Source organism: Apus apus, chromosome 1 (assembly GCF_020740795.1).
Source record: "Apus apus isolate bApuApu2 chromosome 1, bApuApu2.pri.cur, whole genome shotgun sequence".
Taxonomy (NCBI): domain Eukaryota; kingdom Metazoa; phylum Chordata; class Aves; order Apodiformes; family Apodidae; genus Apus; species Apus apus.
In genome coordinates, this window is record NC_067282.1 from 1,301,673 (window position 1) to 1,328,648 (window position 26,976).

The 26,976-nt window shown below is 46.5% G+C and overlaps 1 protein-coding gene across 4 annotated transcripts in view; it reads left to right on the plus strand.

Moving 5' to 3' along the window:
- FAM168A (family with sequence similarity 168 member A) overlaps positions 1 to 26,976 on the plus strand; it is a 227,080-nt gene that overhangs the window by 111,764 nt on the left and 88,340 nt on the right. For all 4 annotated transcript variants that reach the window (XM_051608793.1, XM_051608796.1, XM_051608794.1 and 1 more), the window contains exon 3: positions 5,248 to 5,335. In XM_051608793.1, coding sequence (XP_051464753.1) covers positions 5,266 to 5,335 — 70 coding nt within the window. In that variant the 5' untranslated portion in view covers positions 5,248 to 5,265. The remainder of the gene's footprint in view (positions 1 to 5,247; positions 5,336 to 26,976) is intronic.

Below are 26,976 nucleotides of genomic sequence, written 5' to 3' on the forward strand. Positions count from 1 at the left end.
CAAAATTAACCTTTAGCAGATGAATCGGAAGTTAATTCAATTATTGTTTGGCAGATCCCAAGCGAGGGTCAAGCTTCAAATGACTTTACTGAAAAATTGTCAGAAAATTACTGGAATTCGAATGTAGTGTAAGGTCAGGAGGTCTTTTCATGTTCCAGGAGGCTTTGGCTGAATATGATTAGCATGTGATTTGTATAAAATGAATTTAAAGAGGTGCTGTGCAGATGAAGGAAGAAACGTCTCTTTTTGCTTTGCCTTTTTTCTTTGTTCTCCCTCTCTCCTGTTTGGTTCTGTGCCGTCTTCTGTGAAATAAATGGGCTTTGGTGCAGCTGTGCAGGATGTTCAGAGGAGAAAACACCACTTGCCTGCTAAAGAAAAGCATAAAGAACGTGTCTATCAAAAGCTCCTACATCCCAGTGTCACAAAAGATGAAGGCAAATCACAACCTAAGCGATACGGGAAGTTGAATTAAGTCACCTTGACACAAGGACTAACAGGAACCAAGGTGGGGGAGGGTCTGGCAGCCTGCAAAGCTCCTGTTTGCATTATTTACTCTTCTCTTTACAACTGAATTAAAGTTTAGAGCTGCTACTTAATTTTTGGAGAACCTGGAAGACACACCTACCAGTGTCACTGTTTTGAGAACCCTGTAAACCAGAATTATTTCCCAGTAACACTCTGTTCATAAAGCTTTTATTCTTAGTCTGAATAGAAAATGAACAATAACTTCATGAGCTTTGTTGCATTCCAGATTGATTGTTTTCTTGTAGGATTTTTAAAACCTCCTGCAGTGTCATCATTCTATTCCTCTGCTTCTGTCTGCTGTAAGTGGGAAATACCTGTAGTTCTGGAAGGGACAGCGGGAGAGCTGTGGGAGATGCCAGATCCACCAACGTGTGCACAGAAATACCTGCATTAAAATTTGTTTATGTTTAAAAAGTGACTCATGCCCAAGAGTATTTGAAGGCAAAAGGCCTGAATGTCTTTGGGAAACAGCGAAGGTGGTCATGGTGTTTTCAAAGGCATAAAGTAAATGAATGGTAGAGAAAAACAGCAGGATAAGAAGTTCTGTTGAGTCTGTAGTAGGTTGACGGTGGTGGTGATACCTGTGCTGGTGTTTGAGTGTTCTGAGTGCTCCTCAGGCAGAGGATGAAGTAGGCAAAGCCCCAGGGTGTCACCAGGAATGTGGGAGGGAGTCACAGAATCAAAGAATTGTTCTGGGTGGAAAAGACCTTTCAGATCATCACATCCAACCATTAACCCAGCCCTGCCAAGGCCACCCCTGCCCCGTGTCCCTCAGCACCATCTCCAGGGCTTGGAAACCCCTCCAGGGATGGGGACTCCCCCCTGCCCTGGGCAGCCTGGGCCAGGCCCTGACAACCCTTGCCAGGAAGGAATTGTTCCCCAGATCCAACCTCAGCCTCCCCTGGCACAACTTGAGGCCGTTCCCTCTGGTCCTGTCGCTTGTTCCTGGGGAGCAGAGCCCAACCCCCCTGGCTCCAACCTCCTCTCAGCAGCTGCAGAGCCAGCAGGTCTCCCCTCAGCCTCCTTTGCTCCAGGCTGGACACCCCCAGCTCCCTCAGCTGCTCCTCACAAGTTCTCCAGCCTCTTCTCCTTCTGCTCCAGCCCCTTCCCCAGCTCCCTTGCCCTTCTCTGGACACGCTCCAGCCCCTCCATGTCCTTCTTGTCCTGAGGGGCCCAGAACTGACCCCAGGACTCCAGGTGCCCCCTCCCCATGCCCAGCATGGGAGCAGGATCCCTGCCCTGGTCCTGCTGGCCACACTGTTCCTGACACAAGCAGGATGGAGTCCTCTTACCTAGGCAGCAGCAGCAGAGCACGATGCAGAGCATGAAGCCCAGTGAGGCTCGAGCACGCGAGCGCAGCCCTGCAGCCTCTTCACAGCACGACGAGTTCAAGCTCAGCATTGACAGCTGAAGCTTTTTCATTTCCCTTCTCGTGCTGTTTGAAATCCCCCCGTGCAAACGCCTTTTGACTGACGTGTTGGCCTGCTTGGTGGCCTGGTGGTCACCCAACCACTGACCTCCTGTGTATTTCTGTTTACCCTTCATCTGAAGCAATTTCCTAGTGAGATGGAAGCGCGCCGTGCCCTTTCACAGGAAAGATTAAATAGATGAAAATGTAACCAGGTTACAGCCAGAAAGTATCCTGAGACTGTTTGCTAGAAGCTTATTCCCATGACATTCCTACTGGAGTTACTCCTTCAGCTCCTTGCTGGGGTCTCAGCAGCTTCTAAGCAACTGAGCATCACGGTGGCGGGGATTAGGGAGCGGTGGCAGCTCCGTGCAGTAGAGCAACACTTGTGTTTGTCTGTTTATAATTCATTTCTAGGATTCTTTTTGTTGTGTATTCATGGCCACGAGCATGTGCTGCACATGATCGTGGCGAGGGAGGTTTAATTTTGCTAATCCTGTTTTATTCCCATTTTGGTGTCGCTCCGTCGAGTGCCACAATGTGGTGCCTGTAATGAATTTAAAATGTGATTGGGAGGGGTATTGTCTTGCAGGATGTGTCGGGAGCTCATCTGAGTGGGCTTTAATGCTGGATGCTGAAAAGAAAAGAGAACCATCCATCTGAAATGCTGTTTGCTTGAACTCATTCGTGCTGGCTGGGAAGAGCACCCTGCATACCAAGCAGGGAGGAAGCACAAGCCTCTTCCTCACAATATGCTCGAACTCCTAGCATGATTTGCTCAGCTAAAAAGCATTTTCTTTCATCTTTCTCCCTGAGAGTATTTCTTTTTACCATTTGGTCTAACACTTCTTGCAAGCCAGACATATGTGGCAATTTTCACCAAATTATTATTTATTTGGAGTCTTTACACCCAGGAAAGTGCAAATGAAGTGATGACTGCACTGAACAAGGCACTTTTAAAGTTCAGCTGTGGCTCCATCCTTGTCCAGGAGTTAATAGTGGGAGAGGCAAGAAAAATAAAGAGCAAGAGGGGGGGCACAGTCATGGAGATAAAGAAGGTGCCCTGGGCCAGGACACAGAGGGACTGGAGCGTGTCCAGAGAAGGGCAAAGGAGCTGGGGAAGGGGCTGGAGCAGAAGGAGAAGGGGCTGGAGAACTTGTGAGGAGCAGCTGAGGGAGCTGGGGGTGTCCAGCCTGGAGCAAAGGAGGCTGAGGGGAGACCTGCTGGCTCTGCAGCTGCCTGAGAGGAGGTTGGAGCCAGGGGGGTCGGGCTCTGCTCCCCAGGAACAAGCGACAGGACCAGAGGGAATGGCCTCAAGTTTTTTGTTCCCCCCCCCGCCACCCACTGTAGAAAAGAAAATATTTTTTTGGAATGTAGATGAGTTTTGAAGTCCCATCTTCCTATGAAGAAGTCATATTTTCTTAAAGCAGTGGTAGGAAGGTGTCGTACAGTATATGTGGGCACTGAATGTGTTTGTCCATAGTTTGATGGGTAGGTGTGAGTGGCTCCTGTGCCACTTCCAACACTGAAATAGCCTCTGGGGTTGAATGGGATCCAGATGGAAGCCTAAAAGCCAGGCCTGTGAAAGGACACTGAAGGAAGCTGGGGAGGGAGTTTTTACAAGGACATAGACTGATAGGATGAGGGGGAATGATTTGAAGCTGAAAGAGGGGAGATATAGATGTGAAGATTAGGAAGAAATTCTTTGGTGTGAGGGTGGTGAGACTCTGAAACAGACTGCCTAGTGAAGCTGTGGCTGCCCTATCCCAGTAAGTGTTCAAGGGCAGGTTGGATGGGGCTTGGAGCAACCTGGTCTGATGGGAGGTGTCCCTTCCTGTGGCAGGAGGTTGGAACTAGATGATCCAACCCAAACCAGTCTGCGATTCACCATCTCAGACAGAGATGACATTGGGTTTTCTCCTGTAAGCCAGAGCTTAAGCCAGAAGGCAAACACCCACTTGCCAGGGACAGGTTCACCAAGACTTACAGTGCTGCCTGGGGACACAAGGACCAAATGCCCATAAACCCTTTATGCTTTGATATAAATCCCCAGCTGAAAGGTCTCATGGACATGAAGTTTTGCCTTGGTTTTCCTGCTGTTCTTTTTAAGAGCTGCATCATGCATTGCTGAAGCTTCTGGTGTAAATCCCCATCTCATGTAGCTTTTTCATCCAGCTTTATAACCATGATCTCCTTTGCTTTGAGAATTGCTCCTTCTGTGCTAACTTGAGGGTGGAGGGAAGGCTAATTAATTAAGCAGTAATTGTTGTCAAGTCAATTGGTGCTACCATTGAACATTTGACTTGTTTACTATCCTGAGGTACAGCAGAAGGAGTTAATGATCTAACAAATTGTTCATCCATCATGAGAGACTTGTTTGAAATGAACAATTTTATTTCTGGACTGTAAAATAATACATTTATTTTTAAAAAAAACCCATATTTTGAAGGAAGATTGTTGAGGTTTTTGTGTGAAGTTGTCACTAGATAGCTGTGGAGACAAATGCGTCTCCTAATAAAGCTTAATGACTGATTTTCCCATTAATCAGAACTGAGAATGTGCTTCATTAAGATAATTAACTGAGCCAGTTGCTTAACTGACAGTTAGACACCAATTCCCAAGTTACTTTGCTTTCCTCTAAATAAAACTCACAAGGTGCACACCTGGCACTGCTTCATCATCTGTACTGGGGGGGGAGAAACAGAAGGGCTGTTAATATCTCATTGCCAAGGTCAGGTCCATGACTGGGGACAGCAGTGGGTGGCCCTGGGTGTCCTGCACATCCTTGCAAAGGACCCAGGCCTTGGGTGTGAGGTCATTGTAGTCATCTCAGGCTGAAAGCTCACAAATATTTGCCACTTTCCATCCCCCCAGCAGCAAATGGCCTTTTATCTGCTAATTTCTGAAAGGTCACGTTCTTTGTTGTGGTTGGTTTTTCTCACCCAGAAGCTCCTCCAAGGGAGAGGATTCTTATCAGAATTTGTGGCTTCTCCTCTTGGTTCATCACAAGCTACAAGGGGGGTCATGAGTCCTTCCCCCAGAATGCAGGGATGTGTAAGAGGAACCTGCTCTGGGTACATCTGCAGGCAGAATATGCAGCACTGAAGAAGTCTGGGGAATGAACTGGGAGGTCCAGAACTTGAATTATTAAATATGCTTTGGGGTTGTAACATCTTGGTGGAAACCCTTGCAGCTCTCTGTGTCTTGAATGATAACGTGATGTTTCCGTGTAGCAGAAGACTTTTTGCACAGGAGGTGACTCTGGAGCTAATGTAAGGCCGTCGTCTCAAATCTGCTTTTTCTTTTGTCCTCAGAGTTCCTGGTCTTCCACCATGAACCCTGTTTACAGCCCCGTCCAACCTGGGGCTCCCTACGGAAACCCGAAGAACATGGCATATGCAGGTAGGCCTGGTGTTCGTGGCTCCTTTGTGAATGTCCATATGTGGTGGTGAGAGCAGATGATCATGAACGAGTGGATAATCCCTTAAAGAAGGGAGAAAGAGTTCCCAGCAGGGAGCCAAGTGGGAATGTGGCTTGCAGGAAAAACTCTTCAGCAAGGCTAGTGCAGTAAGGTTAGTGAGAAGAAATGGACCTAATTCCTAAGAGGATGCTCTGGAAATCCTAAGAAAAAAGGATGAAAAGAAGGTTCCTTTAGACAAATAAAAAATGCAAGAAGTTGCTGGGGGAGTCAGCTGGGAGTTGGAGGACTTGGCTGCAGAGCTGAACAGAGAGACTTGGGTCCACGTGCTGGAATAATCCTGCTGTAGAAATGAGGATCCCAGTGGCCAGAGCCTGTTATTTGGAGAACGTGGAGTTATTGTTAGGGGTGGTGATTTAAACTCCATTAGCCACTGGTTTTTGTTGTTGTTTTCGAGTTATGCTTTGGTGGAGTTAATCTTATTTTGAACAGCCAGTCTGATGTCTGTTTGAAGTCCATCTTTAGAACTGAGTTGTCTAAAAATGTCATCTTTAATACTTGAAAAAGGCGTCGAAATATGTTACCCTAACTGTGGGACTGCTGGGGACCTGACGTGTTCTGATATGGAGAGAATTTAGCTCAGAGAGAATTAGTGCTTTGGAAAAAGAAAATCTCAGCTTAGGTGTATCTGTGGTTTTCCCCACGGATTGTGTTTACCATGTGTTCTTCTGATCTCCTAAGCACCTTACAAAATCAGCCTTGGAAGACTCCTTCTTCTAACATTTTGTCAAATGTAATTAGCTATCAAATGTCATATTGTGTTAAGGTTTCCTTCTTTCTACTTGCTTGTGCCAGTTGCATGTGTGGAGTTGTACCTAAGGTGTGAAATTGCTTGGGAATGTGCTTTTGGTGGAGGAGAGTGGTCGACAGCAAATGGAAATGAACATCAAATAACTCTTGAGCTACTTCAGTCACAGAATATTCTCCTTGACTTCGGTAGATGTTTCAGCTGGTAGATCAGTAGGGCTGGCTACGTTGCTGTGAGGGGACCTGTCTGATCCTCCACTGAGCAGAGAGTTCCTCAGAGGCATTTTGCCCCATTTTCCTTCACCCTTTCTTTTTTCCCCACCAAATTTATGCATGCTGCTTTGTTGGAGATACTGTAGCTCGGGGAAACTTTGATGTCACAGTCGAAGCACTAGAGGCTTGGGAAAAAAAAAAGAAGAACCTCTGTGAATTATAGTCTCTTCAAAACTGTCACCGTTGTGAGAGGGCTGCAGGCTCCAGCAGTGCTGGGGTGATAAAATGAGCTCCTAAACACACAGTTATTTTCCTCCACTGGAAATAACAGCAATTTTGTGCTTTCCAGCACAAGGATGGGTTTGGACAAGACTCTACTTCTCACCCACTTTGCTTTTATTTTGGCATGTGCTCAAAGCTCCACCTTAATGTTCATCAAATGTGGGTCTTCTATATCTGCTTTCACACAGTCCTGAATGTTTTCCAAGCTGCTTTCTGGCCCTTGATAATTTTCGTTCAGTATTGTGGTGTGGATTTGGATAAAGTTTGTACCTTGACCTTTCTGGAAGGAGAATTTTTGAGGGTGATTTTTGGTTTAGATGGATGAATTCTACATGATGGCTTTCTGAATACATCAAATCACGACATGAATAGGAGGTTATCTTCTAAAATAACCTGGTGGTTAATCAACAGGAAGATTATACTGCACATTTAAAGATATAAAGCTGTTGTCTGCCTTGGCCAGCTCGTGCCAGCTCTGGTACAGGTTATGGCAAGGTGGCCTCCATGAGACTGGTTTCACAGACTCACAGAATGGTCGGGGTTGGGAGGGACCTCTGGAGATCATCTAGTCCAACCCCCTGCTAGAGCAGGACCAGATCTAGGGCAGGTCACTCAGAAATACATCCAGTTGGGTTTTGAATGTCCCCAGAGAAGGAGACTACACAACCTCTTTGGGCAGCCTGTCCCAGGGCTCTGTCACCCTCAGAGTAAAGAAGTCCTCCAGAATTTGTGGGAAATGAAGAGAAATTGGATGTGTAGAATGACCTTGGAGGAAAAAGCTGGAGGGAGATCAGGCTGGAAAAAGTTACAAAAATCCTTAGTTATGTCCATGGCGAAAGAAACATGGAAAGATGGAAGTGAGCACTGGAATGTAGGACACCAAAGCAGGAACTGGGTCACAGAATCGTTTTGGTTGGGAAAGACCTTGGAGATCATCAGGTCTAAACACTCACCCAACACACTGCAAAACCTGTATCAGTGCTTGGTTGTTGCATTGCCCAGGTGTGGGGTAAGGACTCAGTGGGCTGAATTCTTACCCTGACGTCCCAAAATAGATTCTACGTGCAAAAATGTTGAAATGAAGAGCTATTTGCCTTGCTAGGCAAACAGCATTACACAACCTTTTAAATATTAATTTGTTTGAATAATTAATGAAAGACCTAAAGTTCTGTTGTGAAAGAGGGGGAGAAAATTTAAATTTTATCCTTTGTATGGAAAAGACAGACAACTCCAGAGGGTGATCTCAGCAGTTATTAGAAGACTGCCACGTCTTCTGTTTTACAAGTGCCAGGCTCCATCTATCTCATTCTTGCTTTTGGTGCTTGGGCTTCATTTACATCACTTTAACTTGCATTGTTGGGCTACGTATCAGCTTCTAATGTAGCCACAAGCTCTTCTGGGGAATATTTACACTCCTAGAGACATACAAAATGGACTTTTTATAAGAGAAGTATGAAGGTAAGGAGTTTTGCACCAAGGTCATGGCAATCTCAAGCACAAATGCAGGCTGGGTAGAGAGTGGATCGAAAACAGTCTGGAGGAGAAGGACTTTGGGTTGATGCTGGATGAGAAGCTCAACATGAGGCGGCACCGTGCGCTGGAGCCCAGAACCCACCCGTGTCCTGGGCTGTGTCACCAGCAGCGTGAGCAGCAGGGCCAGGGAGGGGATTGTCCCCTCTGCTCTGCTCTGCTGAGACCCCCCTGCAGGGCTGGGAACAGCTCTGGGGTCCCCAGCACAGGAAGGACATGGAGCTGTTGGAGAGAGGCCAGAGGAGGCCCCGGAGATGCTGGGAGGGCTGGAGCAGCTCTGCTCTGGAGCCAGGCTGGGAGAGTTGGGGTGTTGAGCCTGGAGAAGAGAAGGCTCCAGGGAGACCTGAGAGCACCTTCCAGGGCCTGAAGGGGCTCCAGGAAAGCTGGGGAGGGCGTTGGGAGAAGGGCAGGGAGGGCTGGGAGCAGGGGGAAGGGTTTCCAGCTGGCAGAGGGAGCTGGAGCTGAGATGTGAGGGAGAAATTCTGTGCTGTGAGGGTGGGGAGAGCCTGGCCCAGGTTGCCCAGAGAAGCTGTGGCTGCCCCATCCCTGGCAGTGTTGAAGGGCAGGTTGGATGGGGCTTGGAGCAGCCTGGGCTGCTGGGAGGTGTCCCTGCTCATGCAGGGGGTTGGAACTAGATGATCTTCCAGGTCCTTTCCAACCCAAACCATTCTATGATATGATTCTGTGATATGATTCTACATATTTCCTTCTCAAATTGTTTTGAAAATAATCACTAAAGCATATGCCAGGATAGGTCTGCAGGAGATGTTGACTTCTGTTGCATGTGCAGACCCCTTCCATGGTCCTGGGATCTCATTAAAGCTTTGGAGCTTAACAAGTGTCTTAGTCCTGACTGGCAGCTGGATGGAAGAGTTTGCTCAGAGCCCCTAATTTGAAATAAGATGTCAGCAAACCATTCCCACCATCAATTCCTGGGACAGAGTGTACGACTTCCATCCCTAAATTTTGTTGTGATATCTAATTTGGGCTCCAATATGGGATTTCTACAGTATAGTTTTTTTCTTAATCTCATCTTTTTGCAGTAATGGAGAACACTGAGAGAAAAAAAAAAAATCAATGCCAAGCTTTATAGTAGGCAAGAAAGAGCAATAAAAACCCTGAAGTGTAATAAAGTTGAGGTGAAGGTTGTTAGCCCTTGGCTATGGTCTCTGTTTGCTTTAGAGTTCAGGTTTTTTACCCCAAATCTAGTATTGCATGTGTGTTACTGAAATGTTTGTCTCTGAAGATCGTTCATAAACCTTTAACTTCCAACCCTGTGGAATAAAACTCAGGTGGGATATGTGTGGAATGAAAACAAGGGTGATGATCAGGATGATGGCAGGTTGAATTCGATACTCATGTTGGTTTTTTAGTGCTAAATGTGAATGATTTGTAGTTAACAGATTGATTTTGGTTGAAATAGTGAGTTTTAATCTGATTTTCTTCTCATTCTTGCATCCTTGTTGTTTTGGGTACCTGGTGGGCTGGGGAGAGAGGTCCTTTTCAAGGTGAGGAGGAGAATGGGAAATAATTGGCACATAGAATGATTTGGGTTGGAAGAGACCTTCAAGGGTCACCCAGTCCTGCTGTCCTGCAGGGAGCAGGGACATCTTCAACTGGATCAGGTCACTCAGAGCACCATCCAACCTGACCTTGGATGTTTCCAGGGATGGGGCATCTCCCACCTCTCTGGGAACCTGGACCAGTGTTTCACCACTCTCAGTGTAAAATATTTTCCTCCTATCCAGTCTGAATCTCCCCTCTTTTAGTTTAAAACCATCACCCCTCATCCCACTCAGGTCCTTGATCTACCATACGTTTATTCAGATTCTTAATTTTTCCATCTTGATCTTCCTTAAAGGATGTGTGAAGGACACTTGTTTCCCAGATAGCTTTTGAAATGTGGTTTGCATTGTATGAATTTTTATAGGAAATTATAAGTAAGATAAAGTTTGAAAATAGAGTTCTTAGGTGAAACAAAGTTCAAGAAGAGAAACACTTATTGAAACATTCCCAGTGTTTCAGCCAATGGATTTATGAAGTAAAAGTGGTTTCTCAAGTAGTTAGTGTCTCATTGTTTGAAGTCCTTAAGACCCCCAGATATATTGAATTACAGCCTAGTTCCTGATTTCCTTCCTAAAGGGAGAGAATAGGATCACAGAATGGTTAAGGTTGGAAGGGACCTTAAAGATCATCATCATTGTCCCATTATCCTTAACATACCTATAGAAGCTTTTCTTACTGCTCTTTACATCCCTGCTAAGATTTAATTCCATCTGGGATTTGTCTCTCCTGACCTGATCCCTGGCTGCTTGGACAATCTCTCTGTAATCCTGCCAGGGTACCTGCCCGAGCTTCCACCCCCTCTGTGCTTCCTTGTTGGTGAGAACAAGGTCCAGCACAGCACCTCTCCTTGCTGGTTCCTCGATTCCCTGGAGAAGGAATTTGTCATCAACACACTCTAAGAACCTCCTGGATCGTTTGTGCTTTGCAGAGTTGTCCCTCCAACAGATATGAGGGTGGTTGAAGTCCCCCATGAGTACTGTGGCTTGTGAACATGAGGGTGGTCCTATCTGTAGAGTGCCTCATCTATAGTGTCCTCCTGGTCAGGTGGCCTGTAGGAGACCCCCACTGTAATGTCACCTGTCCCTGCCTTCCCTTTAATTTTAGCCAGTAAGTTCTCAGTTGGCTCCTCATCCACCCCCAGGGAGAGCTCCATTCACTCCAGCTGGTCTTGGACATAAAGGGCGACACCCTCATGTCATCTCCCCTGTCTGTCCTTCCTAACGAGTTTATAACCCTCCGTTCTGACACTCCAATCATAGGAGCCATCCCACCAGGTCTCTGTGATGCCAACAGGATCACAGCCCTGCAGGCATGTCCACATCTCTTACCTCCTCCTGTTTGCTCCCCATGCTGCCTTCACTTGCACAGAGACATTTCAGCTGGGCCTCCATTGAAGGTCACTGACCAGCTGGAGGGGCTGGGATTTCATGATGCCCCACTCCTGATTCTCCCCTGGTTGTGGAGCTGAGCTAAGGAGAGAAGGAGAGAATATTCTTGCTGCAGACAGAGCTAAGTCTGTCCAGCACCTGGTCTGGGCTCCAACAAGTCCTGGTTCCTTGTGCTGGGCTGGCAACTGCTTCCACTTCACTAATTCGATGTATTTCAGAACATCAGCAGCAAACAGTGCTTGGGTGTTGTTTACTATTTAATTAAAACAGATGGTAATTAACAGGGATCTTCATGTAAGCTGTCGTTTTAATTAAGGGTAACTTTAAAATGTATTTAAAGACTCTTTTTTTTTTTTTTTTTCTGTAGTAGTAGCAGTAGAAATCACTTCACCTGCCCCAAATGTGAGCTGCTGAACCACCTGGTTGTCCTTTGGGATGTGATCCTTCCCATTTTCTTGCATCTGCTTTTGCTGAGCCACTGGTCCTGCAGCAAATAGATTAGCTCATTGGTGTGGAATCAGGGATGAAGAATCAGTCTCTCCTGTAGCTTGTTTGACTTCAAGCATGAAACTATAAAAGTGTTTATTATTGCTCACACTATTATCATTTTCCTGACTGGATGCTGATTAATATGCTGATAAGATGCTGTGATTTATGAACCTTTGGTAGACTGACTCTGTATTTGTCCTGGTTATCAGTAAATCATAGATTATAATAAAATCCAAGAGCCCAGAGATGTGAAGCTGGTTAGTAAATCTCTGAGGTGTTGGTGTCACACCTCTGTAGTGTCTGATGCTTCCCAGGTCCTGCTGCAGCAGCGACTTGCTCCAGAGCTTCCATGCTCAGAAGAAACATTCTCCAGCTCAAATTTTTGCTGATCACAGAATCACAGAGTGGTGGGGGTTGGAAGAGACCTCTGGAAACCATCTAGTTTAAACCCCCTGCTAGAGCAGGATCCCCTAGAGCAGATCCCACAGGAACACATCCAGGTGGGGCTGGGATGTCCCCAGGGATGGAGACTCCACAGCCTCCCTGGGCAGCCTGTCCCAGGGCTCTGTCACCCTCACAGGCAAGAAGGATTTTCTCACATTCAGGTCAAACCTCCTGTGCTCCAGTTTGTGCCCATGGCCCCTTGTCCTGTCACTGGGCACCCCTGAGCAGAGTCTGGCCCCACCCTCCTGACACCCCCTGGAGATATTTATAACCATTGATAAGAACCCCCCTCAGTCTTATCCAGACTAAAAGATCCAAGTCCCTCGTAAGAGAGGTGATGGAAGCCCTTGGTTTGTTTTCAACAAACAGATCTGCTCAGGCTCCATGCACTACGAAATAACATTTCTGTTCCTCCTCACAATGACTGGAAGTAAAGGGAAAGATGTTTTTATTTAATATATTATTTAAAATTATACAAGGAAGGCTGGTGAGACCCTGGCCCAGGTTGCCCAGAGAAGCTGTGGCTCCTCCATCCCTGGAAGTGTTCAAGTCCAGGGTGGATGGGGCTTGGAGCAGCCTGGGCTGGTGGGAGGTGTCCCTGCCCATGCAGAGGGGTTGGATCTGGATGATCTTCAAGGTCCCTTCCAACCCAAACCATTATTAATTCTGTTTTTTTAGTCTCTCAGTCTATATCCATTCAGTAAAATCACTAATCAGGATGGATATATTATCTCTGGTCCTTTTTTGGCCACAGATTAGTGATGATACTCTTCCAGATTGTTGTCCCCCTCCTCCTTTTCCTACATCCAACCCTTCACTTGCTCTGTCTCTGAGTCATCCCCTGGAATTTAATGGGGCAAGAAAAGAACATCTCCAGTGTGATCTGAATGTCCTAGAAATGCTCATTTCTCTGTGACACTGACAGGTCTACTGATGCCTGACTCAGATGCAGACATGTACACAAAGTGGTCTGTGTTTGAACTTGAGTCCCATCCTTGGGGTTTGTCTGGAGGGTTTACTGCAGGTCTTCTAAAATGGTGAGATCCATTTTGAAGAGATTCTCTCTTGACCAAGTTACATGCCTGGCTCTTTGGTGGGAAGGAAAAGGCAACCATATCTTCAGAGGTGTGGGGCAAGGAAGAATGGTCTCTGTCTTTCTAGGCTTAGTCCCAACACAGGCAAAATGTGGACACCTTGCCCACTGAAGGCCAGCTGGGCTGGTCATTTCTCAAACACAAGGTTTTTGGCTTTCATCAAATCCCTGGAGCCTGTGCCCAGCACTGCAGTCTGTCCCCAAGGCCATCAGATCAAGGTTGTTTGAACTAGTGAAGATGCTTGGTCTGAAGCCACGTAGGTCACTGATCTTCCCAACTCTTTAGTCTTGCTCAGGGAAGACTTGCCAGGGATGTGCAGTTTGGTGGCAGCCAAGGACAGCATGGCAGAAAGCAACAACAAGGAGTCCTCCAGAAGGAGGGTCCCACCCTTGTAAAGGGTGTAGAGGAGACAACCATGTCTTTGTTCATTTCAAGAACCAGTATGAATGTGAGCTGCTGTCACCAAGACACTTTTTTTTGGGTGGCAGCATTCAAATTGCTTAATCCTCTGGTTTTGAGAAATAAAAACATACATTTCAGAGTTAGGATATCTGATGCACACCTCCTGTTGGTATCTAAGTAGCTACAAGCAGCCCCAGTGCTACAGGTCTATTAGGAGTTCACTTCTTCAGACATGCTGCTCAGTGGCTCTTGCTGCAGGATCCTCATCTTCAACGTGCTACCCTCAAAGGATTTAACCAAAACCATCTTAGGGTCAGTGCCACCCTCTCTGGGACAGTTTATCCTTATAGGAGACAACACTAATGTCCTTAAATCTGGCCAGATACAGGCTGGGAACTCTCCACTCTTCCACCTCTGTTGCACATAAGGTTTGGGAATCCCAGTGGAGGTATCTGAACAGGATGGATGCCCTCCTTCCTTCTCCCAGGGCTTTTCCTGATTTGTCAGGTGGAGCTCCCCAGCCTTCCCATCTCATTCCAGCATGAATTGCCTTGTCTCTTTTGCTAAGGAACCTTGTTTCTTCTACTAATTCCTTTTCCTCTTTTGCTGGTGGTTTGTTTCCATCGTGCGTTCAAGTTCCGCATGGTTTGGTACTGGAGGTAGAGTCGGGGTAATAGTTGGTAGAGTTAGGTGGTGGTTGGACTTGATGATCTTAAAGGTCTTTTCCAACCAGAATGAATCTGTGATTCTGTGTGATCAGAGAATGGCTGGGGAACGGTCCTTAAAGACCATCTAGATCCATCCTCCCTGCATGGGCAGGGACACCTCCCAGCAGCCCAGGCTGCTCCAAGCCCCATCCACCCTGGACTTGAACACTGCCAGGGATGGGGCAGCCACAGCTTCTCTGGGCAATCTTCTGTTGCTTCTCCACTGGATTTTTGTTTCAGAGAGGGCTGAGAAGTAGAACCTTCTATCACCCTGGGTTTGTTTTTTTTTGAAAGATCAGTCCCCTCCGCTGCTCTTCTGGCCCTGCTCCTTGCATTGCTCATTCCCTGGAGTTTTTCACTCCATCCCAGCTATTTTTCCTTGTCTCCTGCATCCTGTCAGCCTGGTCCAGCTGGCAAACACCTGCACGAGTTTGTGAGAGATGGACTCATTTCACCAGGAGGAACCTGATGCCTTTGAATAAAAGGTCTTTGTGTGACTGGTTTCTGTTCAGCTGCATTTCCAAAACAGATTCACCTGCACTGCCCAGTGGTGCTTTCAGGAAACCTCTGCAGCACACGAATGTGACATAAATATTATGGGGTAATTGCTCTGCAAGTTTTATCCCCAAAAAAGAAGTATTTGAGGGGAAGCAGAGGAGAAGTCTGAAGCATGGAAGACTTTGAATCACATTTACAATCCCTCTGTGGTCCTGATGCAAGATCCAGTGTGTTCTTCCTCAAGTAACAAACACGTCTTCATATTAAAGCATAACATAGTCTTATTTCTGATCATTTCAGGAGAAGTCCTGGCTAAGAGCTTTATCATTTGCATGTAGAAAAGTGCAGTGTCTCCCTGTGTCACTTGTCAACCCTTTTTATGCTGTCTGCCAGGTCTGGGTTCATTTACTTTCCAATTTAATTGATTTTCCTGCTTCTTCAAGTGGCAATCTCTCTGTGGGGGTTTTGAGAGCGTGGAGAAAAATGTATGACAGGAATGCAATGTTAATTTATGGTATCATGCACAGAGTTGGAAGAGTTTGTGGTAGAGAATCACAGAATCTTAGGGGTTGGAAGGGACCTGGAAAGATCACCCAGCCCAACCCCCCTGCCAGAGCAGGGTCACCCAGAGCACATCACACAGGAACATGTCCAGGAGGGTTGGAATGTCTCCAGAGAAGGAGACTCCACAGCCTCTCTGGGCAGCCTGTCCCAGGGCTCTGTCACTCTCACAGGAAAGAAGTTCTTCCTGATATTCCCATGGAACCTCCTGTGCTCCAGTTTGCACCCACTGCCCCTTGTCCTGTCACTGGACATCACTGAACAAAGCCTGGCTCCATCCTCCTGACACTGCCCTGAACGTGTCTGTAACCATGGGTGAGGTCGCCCCTCAGTCTCCTCTTCTCCAAGCTCAAGAGACCCAGCTCCCTCAGCCTTTCCTCACCAGGGAGATGTTCCACTCCTTCCATCATCCTTGTGGCTCTGCCCTGGACTCTTTCAAGCAGTTCCCTGTCCTTCCTGAACTGCGCGGCCCAGAACTGGACACAATATTCCAGATGCAGCCTCACCAAGGCAGAATAGAGGGAGAGGAGAACCTCCCTTGACCTACTAACCACCCCCTTTCTAATGCACCCCAGGATGCCATTGGCCTTCTTGGCCACAAGGGCACATTGCTGGCTCATGGTCATCCTCCTGTCCACCAGGACCCCCAGGTCCCTTTCTCCTGCACTGATCTCCAGCAGCTCAGCCCCCAGACTGTACTGGTCCATGGGCTTGTTCTTCCCCAGATGCAAGACTCTACACTTGCCCTTGTTGGATTTCATCAGGTTTCTCCCTGCCCAGCTCTCCAGCCTGTCCAGGTCTCACTGAATGGCAGCACAGCCTTCTGGTGTGTCAGCCACCCCTCCCAGAACAGGTGTGTCTGCTGGGCAAATGTGGGAGTCCATGGATTAATTACTATTTTTTCATGTTGATGGAAAGGCATCAGTTTGATATTCTTCCTCTGTGTCTGAAACGTTGGAGGGATCTTTCAAAGGCATTACTGGAAGGGTTAAGGATTTGGGTGAGCTGGTGCTCTTCTAGTTGTGACCCACATTGGCAGGCAGCAAAATCAGAAGCGAAAATTCTGCAACCTCTGGAGTCGAATTTTGTCTGAATCTTTGAGGAAAAGTGGAGAACCACAACGTGGTCAGTTTCACTGGGTTGATCAACACTGGTTCCTGAGGATGGGTTTCCTCTAGGACCCTCCAAACCTTTGTTATTGCAGGTCAATGAGCCTAGCTTCATCCTTTTTGAACCTGGAAAGCTCCAGTACTTCCTGAAAGTTGGAGAGGGGTGTTTTACAAGGACATGGAGTGATAGGACAAGGGGGAATGGCTTTAAACTGGAAGAGAGGAGATTTAGGTGAGACATTAGGAAGGAATTTTTTCCTGTGAGGGTGGTGAGACCCTGGCCCAGGTTGCCCAGAGAAGCTGTGGCTGCCCCATCCCTGGCAGTGTTGAAGGGCAGGTTGGATGGGGCTTGGAGCAGCCTGGGCTGGTGGGAGGTGTCCCTGCCCATGCAGGGGGGTTGGGACTGGATGATCTTGAAGGTCCCTTCCAACCCAAACCAGCCTGCAATTCCTGGAGCACATCAAGCTCTCTCAACCATGATTGGGGTTCCCACCAGAGCACCTCCACACCCTTCAGAAGAACCAGATGCACTCCTAAGTTGAGCTATTTTCTACTCTCCCAAACTCCTAACTCCCAAATTTTGTCACTTTTTTTTCTGCAAGGTGAAACCAGAACATTTGTTCAGAGATAATGATCAACAGAGGGAATCGCCATCATCTGCCCTCCAGCCCTTGGTTCTCTTGGCAGGACAGGAGGTGTGGGATTCTCATGTGTTCTTTTCTCCTAATCTGGATCATTTATATTCATTGTTGAACCTCAGACATTGACTGCACACGTGAGGACTGACCTGATTTACACTTGACTGTTCTTTTAATTTATTGGTGTGTTGAAAGCTGGTAGCCTCCAATTTTGTAGAAGATGGAGGAATGTTCCAATAGGATTTCTACAGTCAGCTTTTAATCCTCCTTTGCATACTCTTTGTGGGACAAAGATAATTCTAGGCTTGATTTCAGCCTTTCTTATTAACTTAGAATTAAAATTTTGCTGCATTTTTCTCTAGAAGGGCTGGGCTTTTGATAACAGATTAGTTCTTTGGCCAAGAAAACCAAGTTCTTTCAGAACCACTGTGTGCGAAGAGAATAAATTAGACTTTTTTTTCCCCTTTTTTTGGCATTTTTCAGCACAGTTTGGGGGAACTGCTGAGGGACACGAGGCAAATGGCTTGGGTGCTGAAGCAGGCAGGGTTGGGGTGCTCTTCTCCTTCCCTGCCCTTGCGTGTGGAAGATTTACATGCACATCTACCCCTTCCATTGATTGGGAAATGCCATTGCTGGATTTAATGAGGTGATCCATTGCTGACTGATTCTGTAAAACAGGAATTTTAAACTGTGTTCAGGGTGTTGAATTGATTTCAGAGTGATTAAAAATGTATGAAGTGGGTACAGTGAATATTTTTCCTCCGGCGTTTCTTCATGTTTATTAATTGGTGTGGATAGAGCAGACAGGAAAATCATACTTGGCTGTGAGAAGAATGGGCTCTGACTTGTGTAGATTCTTGTAATGTTTATGTTTAAATGCATAGTTTTTGTACAGGAATATTTGCAAACAGCTTGGTGCATTTCTCAGTGTTGGAAGCTGGTTGTGTTTTGGTGCTCTGGTTGATGAAGGATGTTTAATTCACCATCTTCATAATAAATTCACTCATGGACTTTCTTTGAAGTCATAAGAAGTGTAAAATCCTTCAGGAAAGGAGGGACAAGTTTTCTTGTTTGGAGAGCAGGGGAGAAAGAAGCAGAGGGTGTTGGGGTGAGATGAGGTTATTTATGAGTGTTTGCAATCTCTGGGGGCTGTGTTTGGGTGGTTCTGCCAACGGCATCACTGGGTGAAGGACAAGGAAGTGCATGGGTTCAGTTTTGGACCCCTTAATACCCGAAGGATATTGAGGGACTTGAGCATGTCCAAAAGAGTTGGCGAAGGGTCTGAAGCACAAGTCTGATGAGGAGCAGCTGAAGGAGCTGGGGGTGTCCAGCCTGGAGCAAAGGAGGCTGAGGGGAGACCTGCTGGCTCTGCAGCTGCTGAGAGGAGGTTGGAGCCAGGGGGGTCGGGCTCTGCTCCCCAGGAACAAGCGACAGGACCAGAGGGAACGGCCTCAAGTTGTGCCAGGGGAGGCTGAGGTTGGATCTGGGGAACAATTCCTTCCTGGCAAGGGTTGTCAGGGCCTGGCCCAGGCTGCCCAGGGCAGGGGGGAGTCCCCATCCCTGGAGGGGTTTCAAAGTCAGGTAGTAGATGTGGGGCATGAGGTTCATGGGGCGGCCTTGGCAGGGTTGGCCTGGATGATCTGAAAGGTCTTTTCCAACCAAAACAAGTCTGCAGTTCTGTGAGGCCACCCCACTGCACCTGGGATGGACACAGGTTACTGTACAAAATGATCTTGGTGCACAGCAGTGTGGGTGTCGGGTGCCTGTGCTTCAGGACAAAAAACTTCCTTTATTTTGAGTGTTCAAAACAGGGGAATAGTAAAGGCTCCTTTTGAAGAAAATTATTCACAATATTTAATTACAGATGTTTGCAGGCTCAGCTTGTTTGGAGATCAGTCCAACTGATGTCAACCTTCCAAGGAGTTTCATAGAAACTTTGGGGAACATCCTTCACCCCTTGTTTTGTAACTGTTTGTAGAAGGTTTTACACACTTTTGAGTTTCCCTGCGTTGTAAATAAACAGTCCAGTCTCAGATCTTAAAAGCAAACAAAACTGAGGTTATGTTTTCCTGAATCACCCCATTGTTTGTCTTTTAATCCTTCGTGCTCGGTTGGTACGTGGAACTGGTTTATACTCTGCCTGGTTTCTTGGCCACAATATTGATTTTGTTTTTCCCTGTAGTGGAAAAGAAATAGGAAGATTAAATGACAAGGGCTGAAGAAAATGTGTGTCAGGCAGAGAAGAGAAAAACAAAACATAGGTGGGAAAAAAAAGAGATGGCCTTAGAAATGTGTTTTGAAGGGGAAAGTGCTCCTTTATTTAAAGAAAAAAAAAGGTAAACTGAGAATTTTCTGGTGTGTTGGTTGAAGTAACTATAACTGTGGAGTATTGGCACGAACTCTGAAATTCTTCACTCACCTGGGGAAGAAATGAGCTTTATTTTTAAGCATGAGCCCCTACCAGAGCTCTGTCTTACATAGCGTGTAGACAAATTCTGACCAGCAATCATAGAATCATAGAATGGTTTGAGTTGGAAAAGACCTTAAAGATCATCTAGTTCCAACCCCCTGCATGGACAGGGACACCTCCCACTAGACCAGGTTGCTCCAAGCCCCATCCAACCTGCCCTTCAACACTTAATGTAGGCTTTTAAAATGTATGTGCAGAATGAAAATTGGTGAATCTACGTTTTATTCCTTGTTTTGGTTCTTAGTTCCTGTGTGTCATAGATTGAAACTCTTTTTTGGTGGCTTTGTTCATTTACAGCATGTTTCTGAGCCATCTTCTTTTTCTTCCTTTTAGCCAGAGTTGTATTGTTTGACACCATTTAGAACTTCGTTTCCTATAAGTTCATTTTACTTCCACATGTTTTCCTCTGTGTTCTCTTGACTTCGCTGCTGAATGGCAGGGAGTTTCTGTAGAAGAATGCAAAGATCACATTTGGCCATCTTGGTATTGTCTCTGTGGCACTTTAGTTCTCCACACTTCTAGGCCACATTACCAAGTTGCTCTTGCTTCACCATACATCGAATCTTAAACTTATTATGAACTTGTTGCTTTCTAAGCCCCCATAATTTTTTTGTCCTACCCCATAACTAGCTCTGGATGTCCAGTTTGCTCTGTCAACAAAGCTGCTGATGTGGGTGGTGTTCCTACTATGAAGCCCCTCTACCATGAGGCTGTTTTTGGGACCTCCGTCCTTTTGTTCCCAGTCTACCACACCTCCTTTCACGAAGCCATCCAGGCTCTCTTCCAGTAGTAGAAGAAAATACCAGGTCAGGTTTTTAAATCCTTCCTTCTGGAGGTGAAGAGCACCAGTATGGGCTGGCACAAGTCCCTCAGCAGTTGCTAAATGGGTCAGTGTTTCTCTGCAGAGCATTTGAGGAGCCTCTGCCATGGGCACAGTGGAGCTGGAGCCTGATCTTGGCCTTGTGTGAATTGGAGATGGGGGATGGTTAATAAAGAGAACGAAAATGCCTCTTAGCACTGAAAACCTCAAGCTTGCTCTAAAATAAATGTCTAAAAATAAGTCTAAAAATAGATCTAAAATAAAGTCTAAAAAAAAAAGTCTAAAATAAATGCCTTTTTTCTGCATCTTTTCTGCTCTTTACAGTTCAAATTTGTACCCTTGCTTGTTTGTCTCTGCACAAACCCGCACCCTGTGCAGCCAGTGCCTCCCAAATCCCCAGGTGCTTCAATTAAATGATTGAAAATAAACTCCAATCCTGCCTCATGAGCCATTGAAAACCCTTCATATTTGCTGCCTTTCCTCTCTCCCTTGCCCCCCCCCCCCCTTTTATGTCTCACACAGCAAATAAGTGGTTCGACACTTGTTATATTCTTGCCCTCTGAAGGTCATCAATTAAAATTTTGTGGCTTGACTTCTGGAAACATGTTTGGAGATTAAATATTGAATTTTTCTCCTCTCCTGGTGCACAATTATTTTTTACACCAGGCACAGTCGATGCGATCCTGTGCAGGGACCTGGATGTCAAGAAGCCTGAGCTGCCACGGGGTTGTAAAAGGCTTTTACAAGCCTCAGAAGCAGTTCCCTGGTTTCTAGCAGATCTCTAAATTACCGAGTCTATTTTTCGACGGCGCTTTATCCCTAACATCTTCGTTTTAGTTTCATGGAGATCAGCTTTCCCAAAGTGACGTGGTTGAGCTCTGGCTTGTTAATCTGGTTGGCTCTTCTGTTTGCCTTAGTTTTAGCCTGGTCTGAAACCCAAAGCTGGAGTTGCTTATAGGCAAACACATCCATACACTGATTTTAGAGCGCGTGTGTCTGCCTCTCCCGCTCCCTGTGCTCACTGGCATCCGGCCTCCTTTCATCCAATGCAGCACTGGGCTAGAATTTTAATGTCTCTGTGGCCAGCAATGATTTATTAGATCCCAAAGCCCTGGCTCAGAGTGCAGGAAGAAAATACTGCATCAGTGAGCTGGCTTGGCACTGCTCAAATAAACGAGTCCTGAAAGACTCTTTAGTGTTACGGCCTTTTTTTTCCTTCCCCTCCCCTCGCCCCCACTGGTTCTTTCCCCATCCCCAAGCCCTGAGTTTCTGCCCATGTGGAGAAGTGCTTGTTTCCTGGCAGGAATTGCCATCTCCAGGTCACAGAGTGGTCGGGGTTGGAAGGGACTTCTGAAGATCATCTAGTCTAACCCCTGATAAACCCCCGGGTCTTTTTACAATAAGTAGGTTTGTCAGCTGCTTCGTTGGATGAAGCCCTTTCCATCCTGTGGTCACTTCACAAGTTGGGAAAAAATGAAGCTTTCCTCAAGTTGGGAAAAAATGAAGCTTTCCTGACAGAAGACAAGGTTGGGCTCCTGGTGATGAACTGGTGGATCTGTAGCATCACGGTATCCCATCTTGTTCTGGCCAGAGCTCTCTGGGGGAATATTTTACCTTACTGTAGGTTTTCAGAGACTTTAGAAAATGCTGCTTCTCCATTGAGCTCTTAGGAGCCAATAAATCTCTGTTTAGCTGGGAGGAAAATTGTGTTACTGCTTGAAATGTCCCCGCAGGATGAGGCACACTGAGTTATGTGTTATCTGTCACTACCTTCCTTTTTTCCTCTTCTGTGTGCTGATGGAGAAGTGATTTAATGTAAGTAGGTTTTGCCTCCTTCATAGGCCAGGAGTGAGAGCAGTAAACACTCACGTTGTCATTGCTCTGCCACTGAATGGACTGGGTTGGTCCATCTGTGCTGCTGGTGGCTCCTGGCCACCCAACTGATGTCACTGTGGTGGGCTCCTCTGGGGGGTAGCCCTCTCTACCTGTGATTTAGAGTCAAATGTAGAATCACAGAATTGTTTTGGTTGGAAAAGACCTTTAAGGTCATCAAGTCCAACTGTTAACCCAGCTCTGCCAAGGCCACCACTGACCCGTGTCCCTCAGCACCACATCTGCATGGCTTTGAAATACCTCTAACCCCACTGTGTACAGATAAGATGGTGGGTGTTGCTGCTGGTGTTGGTTTTCAGGATGCTCCTCATGTCTCCAGTGGAAGGCAGGTGTTGGGTGGAGATGATCAGCCTCCTGTGGGCAGAGAAGGATGTAAAGGTTGTGCTAGGTGGGCAAAGATGCTGGCCACTGCTTGTCCAAAATGCTGGGGGTGTTTCTGATGTCTGCATCAGAGCCTGTCATGGAATCACAGAATGGTTTAGATTGGACCTTAAAGATCACATAGTCCAACCCCCCTGCCATGGGCAGGAACACGTCCCAGCAGCCCAGGCTGCTCCAAGCCCCATCCAGCCTGTCCTTCAACACTGCCAGGGATGGGGCAGCCACAGCTTCTCTGGGCAACCTGGGCCAGGGTCTCCCCACCCTCACAGCACAGAATTTCTCCCTCACATCTCTTCTAAACCTCTCCTTCAGATTGAGACCATTGCCACTTGTCCTGTCACCACAGGTGCTGCTAAAAAGTCTGTCCCCATCTTTCTTAGAATCCACTTTAACCTAATTATTGATTAATTTTGAATCTTTTCATGAGAAGGAAAATAAAGAAGAAATCAAGCTGAAAAGTTGAGCTCTCGGAAGACCTGAGTTGGGGACAACAGTTATTGGATGTGAGGGTTGGAAGAAGTAGAAGAATGAAACCCTGGTGTAATGACAACTGAAGACCTTCATGTCTTCATCAAGAAATTCTCTTTAGTGAGTCACCAAGGGTGCCCTCAGCCCTGTGCTTGATTTGTGGCCACCCATTTACACTCCAAAATGAAGTTGCTGTCTCTCGTTAGGAGAAACCTGATGTCTTGCAGGGAAGAGCATCCATCTCGAGGGAGAAGTTGTCAATTTTGGTGGCATTCCCAGGAGATGCAAAGCACGTGATAACTGTAAATGAAATCAGATATGGAGAAGAAAAATAGATGTTAGGTGCCTAACAATGAGTTGTTTCATTCGGAAAGATGTGAGCTTGTTTGCATCTGAACTTCAGGTCACCTCTGGTTTCTTCTTGTTTCAAATTAGTAGCTATTTCTTGAGGCAAGGACCAGGTTGTGCTGCATGTTGAAGGTGTGGGTGAAGCTGTGTGTGCTCTTCAGGCTTTCTTTTGCCAGAATGTTTTTCTCTCCTCTGCAAACAGTTAAGGAAACAGTAGCATAATTAAGTGTCCTAGGGATTCCAGGGTGAACAGAGCAATTTTTCATAAGTGAAGACCCAGTAATGATTGTGTAGTCTTTAAACAGGTCATGGTTTGCTGTGACATAATTCAAGGTCTAACACTGGTGGATTCAGTCTAAAGGTGAGCACCTCCAGCATCTCATTGAGTGCATGAGCAGCAGGTAGAGCGATCTGAGACAAATCATGGAATCATAGAATGGTAGGGGTTGGAAGGGACCTCTAGAGATCACCTAATCAACCCCCCTGCCAGAGCACGATCACCTGGGGCACACCACACAGGAACACATCCAGGCAGGTTTTGAAAGTCTTCAGACAGGGAGGCTCTACAACCTCTCTGAGCAGCCAGAGATTTAGATCTGAGGTGGGGGGATCATTCTCTGCAATTAGCTGTCCCATTCTCTTGGCTTCAGAGGGTTTAGGATATCAGCGCTTCTCACACAAGGAGCTCAGTTTGGTGCTTCACCTTTGGTACATACATCAGAACCTGGCACCCAACCCCAAGGTGGATGGAGTTGAACCATTAAAGTAGTGTTTGATGTCTCCCTGTCTGATGGGATTGAGCAGAAATGCATTTCTGCTTCAGTGGCCAACCGAAGGTCACTTGACTCTCAAGGACACTTGAAGGTCAATTCTGTTTCCCAGCTGCAATTGATGCAGGCTACAAGAAGGTCCACAGGTGTTACACTCTATTTTGTATCATCTTCCAAAGATGGTGGGAGTTGTCTGTGTCATGCAGCTTGTTGCAACATCTCTAGCAAAATGCAGGTGGCAAATGTAGAAGGGAAAAAACAACTTATTAAAAAAACCCCAACACGTGCCTCATCTCCCTCTTGCTTTTTCTGTCATACCCACGTGCTCACAACACCACGATGAACATATTCACAGGGTCTGCCATCATGCATGCTGGATGGAGAAGATATGCAGCTGTCAAGTCCTCACCACATCTCTTGGGCTTTTGGGGGTCTCTTGGGTCCCCCTTGATTGGCAAAGACCACCTGGTGTTTTGGATATGTCATTTGGGCCCTTTAGGAGTTGACAGTGATTGAGACCTTCCTCCTCTTCATCCTGTCTTGCTTCTTGTCAGTCGTCAGTCAATGTTGCTGATTTCCTTCCTTTTCCTTTTTCCCCTCTATCTGGAGGATTTTTGGCTCTCATCCTTTTTTCCCCCTCTAGTTTGGCTGTCTTGAAAACTAGACGTACTTTGAGTTTTTCATCTTCATGACCTGCTGACGAAGGTGCCACCAACACATCCTTTTCCCTTGGCTGCTCTTCTGCCATTTCTTGTTATTCCCTCCAGCAGCCATGGGAAAGTCCCCCCTGAGAGAAAAGATAATCTTCCAAGTTTCAAATTAGGCTGAAACTGGTGAAACCAGGTGATAAGCAGTGTTGTAAAAACGAGTGGCTGACGACAAGTGGGCATGAAGGAAAACACTCCTTGTGTTCCCTGTTGAAGGGAGGAGATTCCACAGACATGGGGCTGGTGTTTGCTTTCCAGGTTGGCCAGTGTTCCCAAGCCAACATCCACCTGCCAAAACATGAGGACTCCAGATAAAGAGGGGAAAGTTGGCATCAGCAGGGTCTGAGCTAGTTTGGTTGATTAATTTGTCTCCATTAAAACAATAAATCATTCAAGTTGCTGCTTCCCCAAATGCTAGAGATGCTTCTGCTGGAGCAGTTGGCCCAAGTGACCTCCCTGCTCCCTGCCAACGTTTCTGCTGCTTGTCCCATGGTAAAGATAATGTTATCTAAACACTGAAAGGCAGAGGAGAACATCTGATCTCTTCATTCCTGTGACCATTGACAGGACTGGGGGAAATGGCAGGAAGCTGAATCAGGGGGGGTTAGGTGGGATATCAGGAGTAGGTTTTTCCCCCAGAGGGTGGTTGAGCACTGGAACAAGCTCCCCAGGGCAGTGGTCACAGCACCAATCTACCTGAGTTCCAGAGGCCTTTGGATGATGCTCTCAGGCACATGGTGTGATTCTTGGGGTGCCCTCCACAGGGACAGGAGTTGGACTCGATGATCCTGATGGGTCCCTTCCAACCCAGCACATTCTATGATTTGATGATTCTATGATCTCCCTCAAAAAGGCATCATGCATCTCCCTGTGCATTTTCATCTCTGGATCCTTTTCTCTCCTCTCAGTGCTTTGTTTGGCTGCAGAGTTTTTTAATTTCTTTTTTAATCAGCCAGCACATTATCCCTCCCTTACCTCTCTCCAGCTGGCTGGTTCCTTCCAGGCAGGCATGTGTAATTCTCCCATCATGGATGTTAGACCCGCTATGAATAAAGATGAAGTGGAAGTGGAATTCTTTCCCATTAATTTAAAACTTTGGTTATCATGACAACAGGTTACAACTCTTTTCATTGCCATGACAATCTCCTGCAAAATTGTTAAAATGTCATCTCAGAGTTATTTTTGGTTTGTCCTCCATTCCCATGGGGACCAACTTTCAGCTGAAGTGTTTGATGCTTTGTGCTTGGAGCCTTTAATGAGCCTCACAGAAGTATGTAAGTCAGTAAAGGCAGAGACCTTCAGGGTCAACTGATCCCTCCATCAGCCCTTCCAGGAATGGTCTGTGCAGTACATTTTCCTACTGCTTTTTTTGTATTTTGTGCACTTCCTTTTTTTATTATTATCATCTTCTCTTGTGTGATTTTTAACATTCACAATCACTCTAGTGCATGAGCACTTCTGTTCTTCTTTGCATATGACCCTGTTTGCTGCATTAAATTCTGTCTGGGAACTTGAGATTCTGCACAGGACACTTGAAAAAGACCTACAAGTGAAAAAGAAAACCTGTAGAAAACCATAAACGGGCACCTAAAGTGGTTATTTGTTTGTCATTGCTATGTAGGGATTTTTTGGGGAAGAAATGCACAGATGTGGAATTTTCTCTCTGTCTTCAATGTCTTTTTACGTGAGTGTGTAGTGAAAGCACAAGGGGCCATGTTTTGAAGCTTAAAGAGGACACATTCAGGTTGGACATGAGGAAGAAGTTCTTTGCTGTGAGGGTGGTGAGAGCCTGGCCCAGGTTGCCCAGAGAAGCTGTGGCTGCCCCATCCCTGGCAGTGTTGAAGGGCAGGTTGGATGGGGCTTGGAGCAGCCTGGGCTGCTGGGAGGTGTCCCTGCCCATGCAGGGGTTGGAACTAGATGATCTTTAAGGTCCTTCCAACCCAAACCAGTCTGTGATTCTATGATTAACAGATTACAAGGGAAGTTTTACTGCACTAACATTGGCTCAATCAGCTAAAAATTACTGTCACAGAACACCAG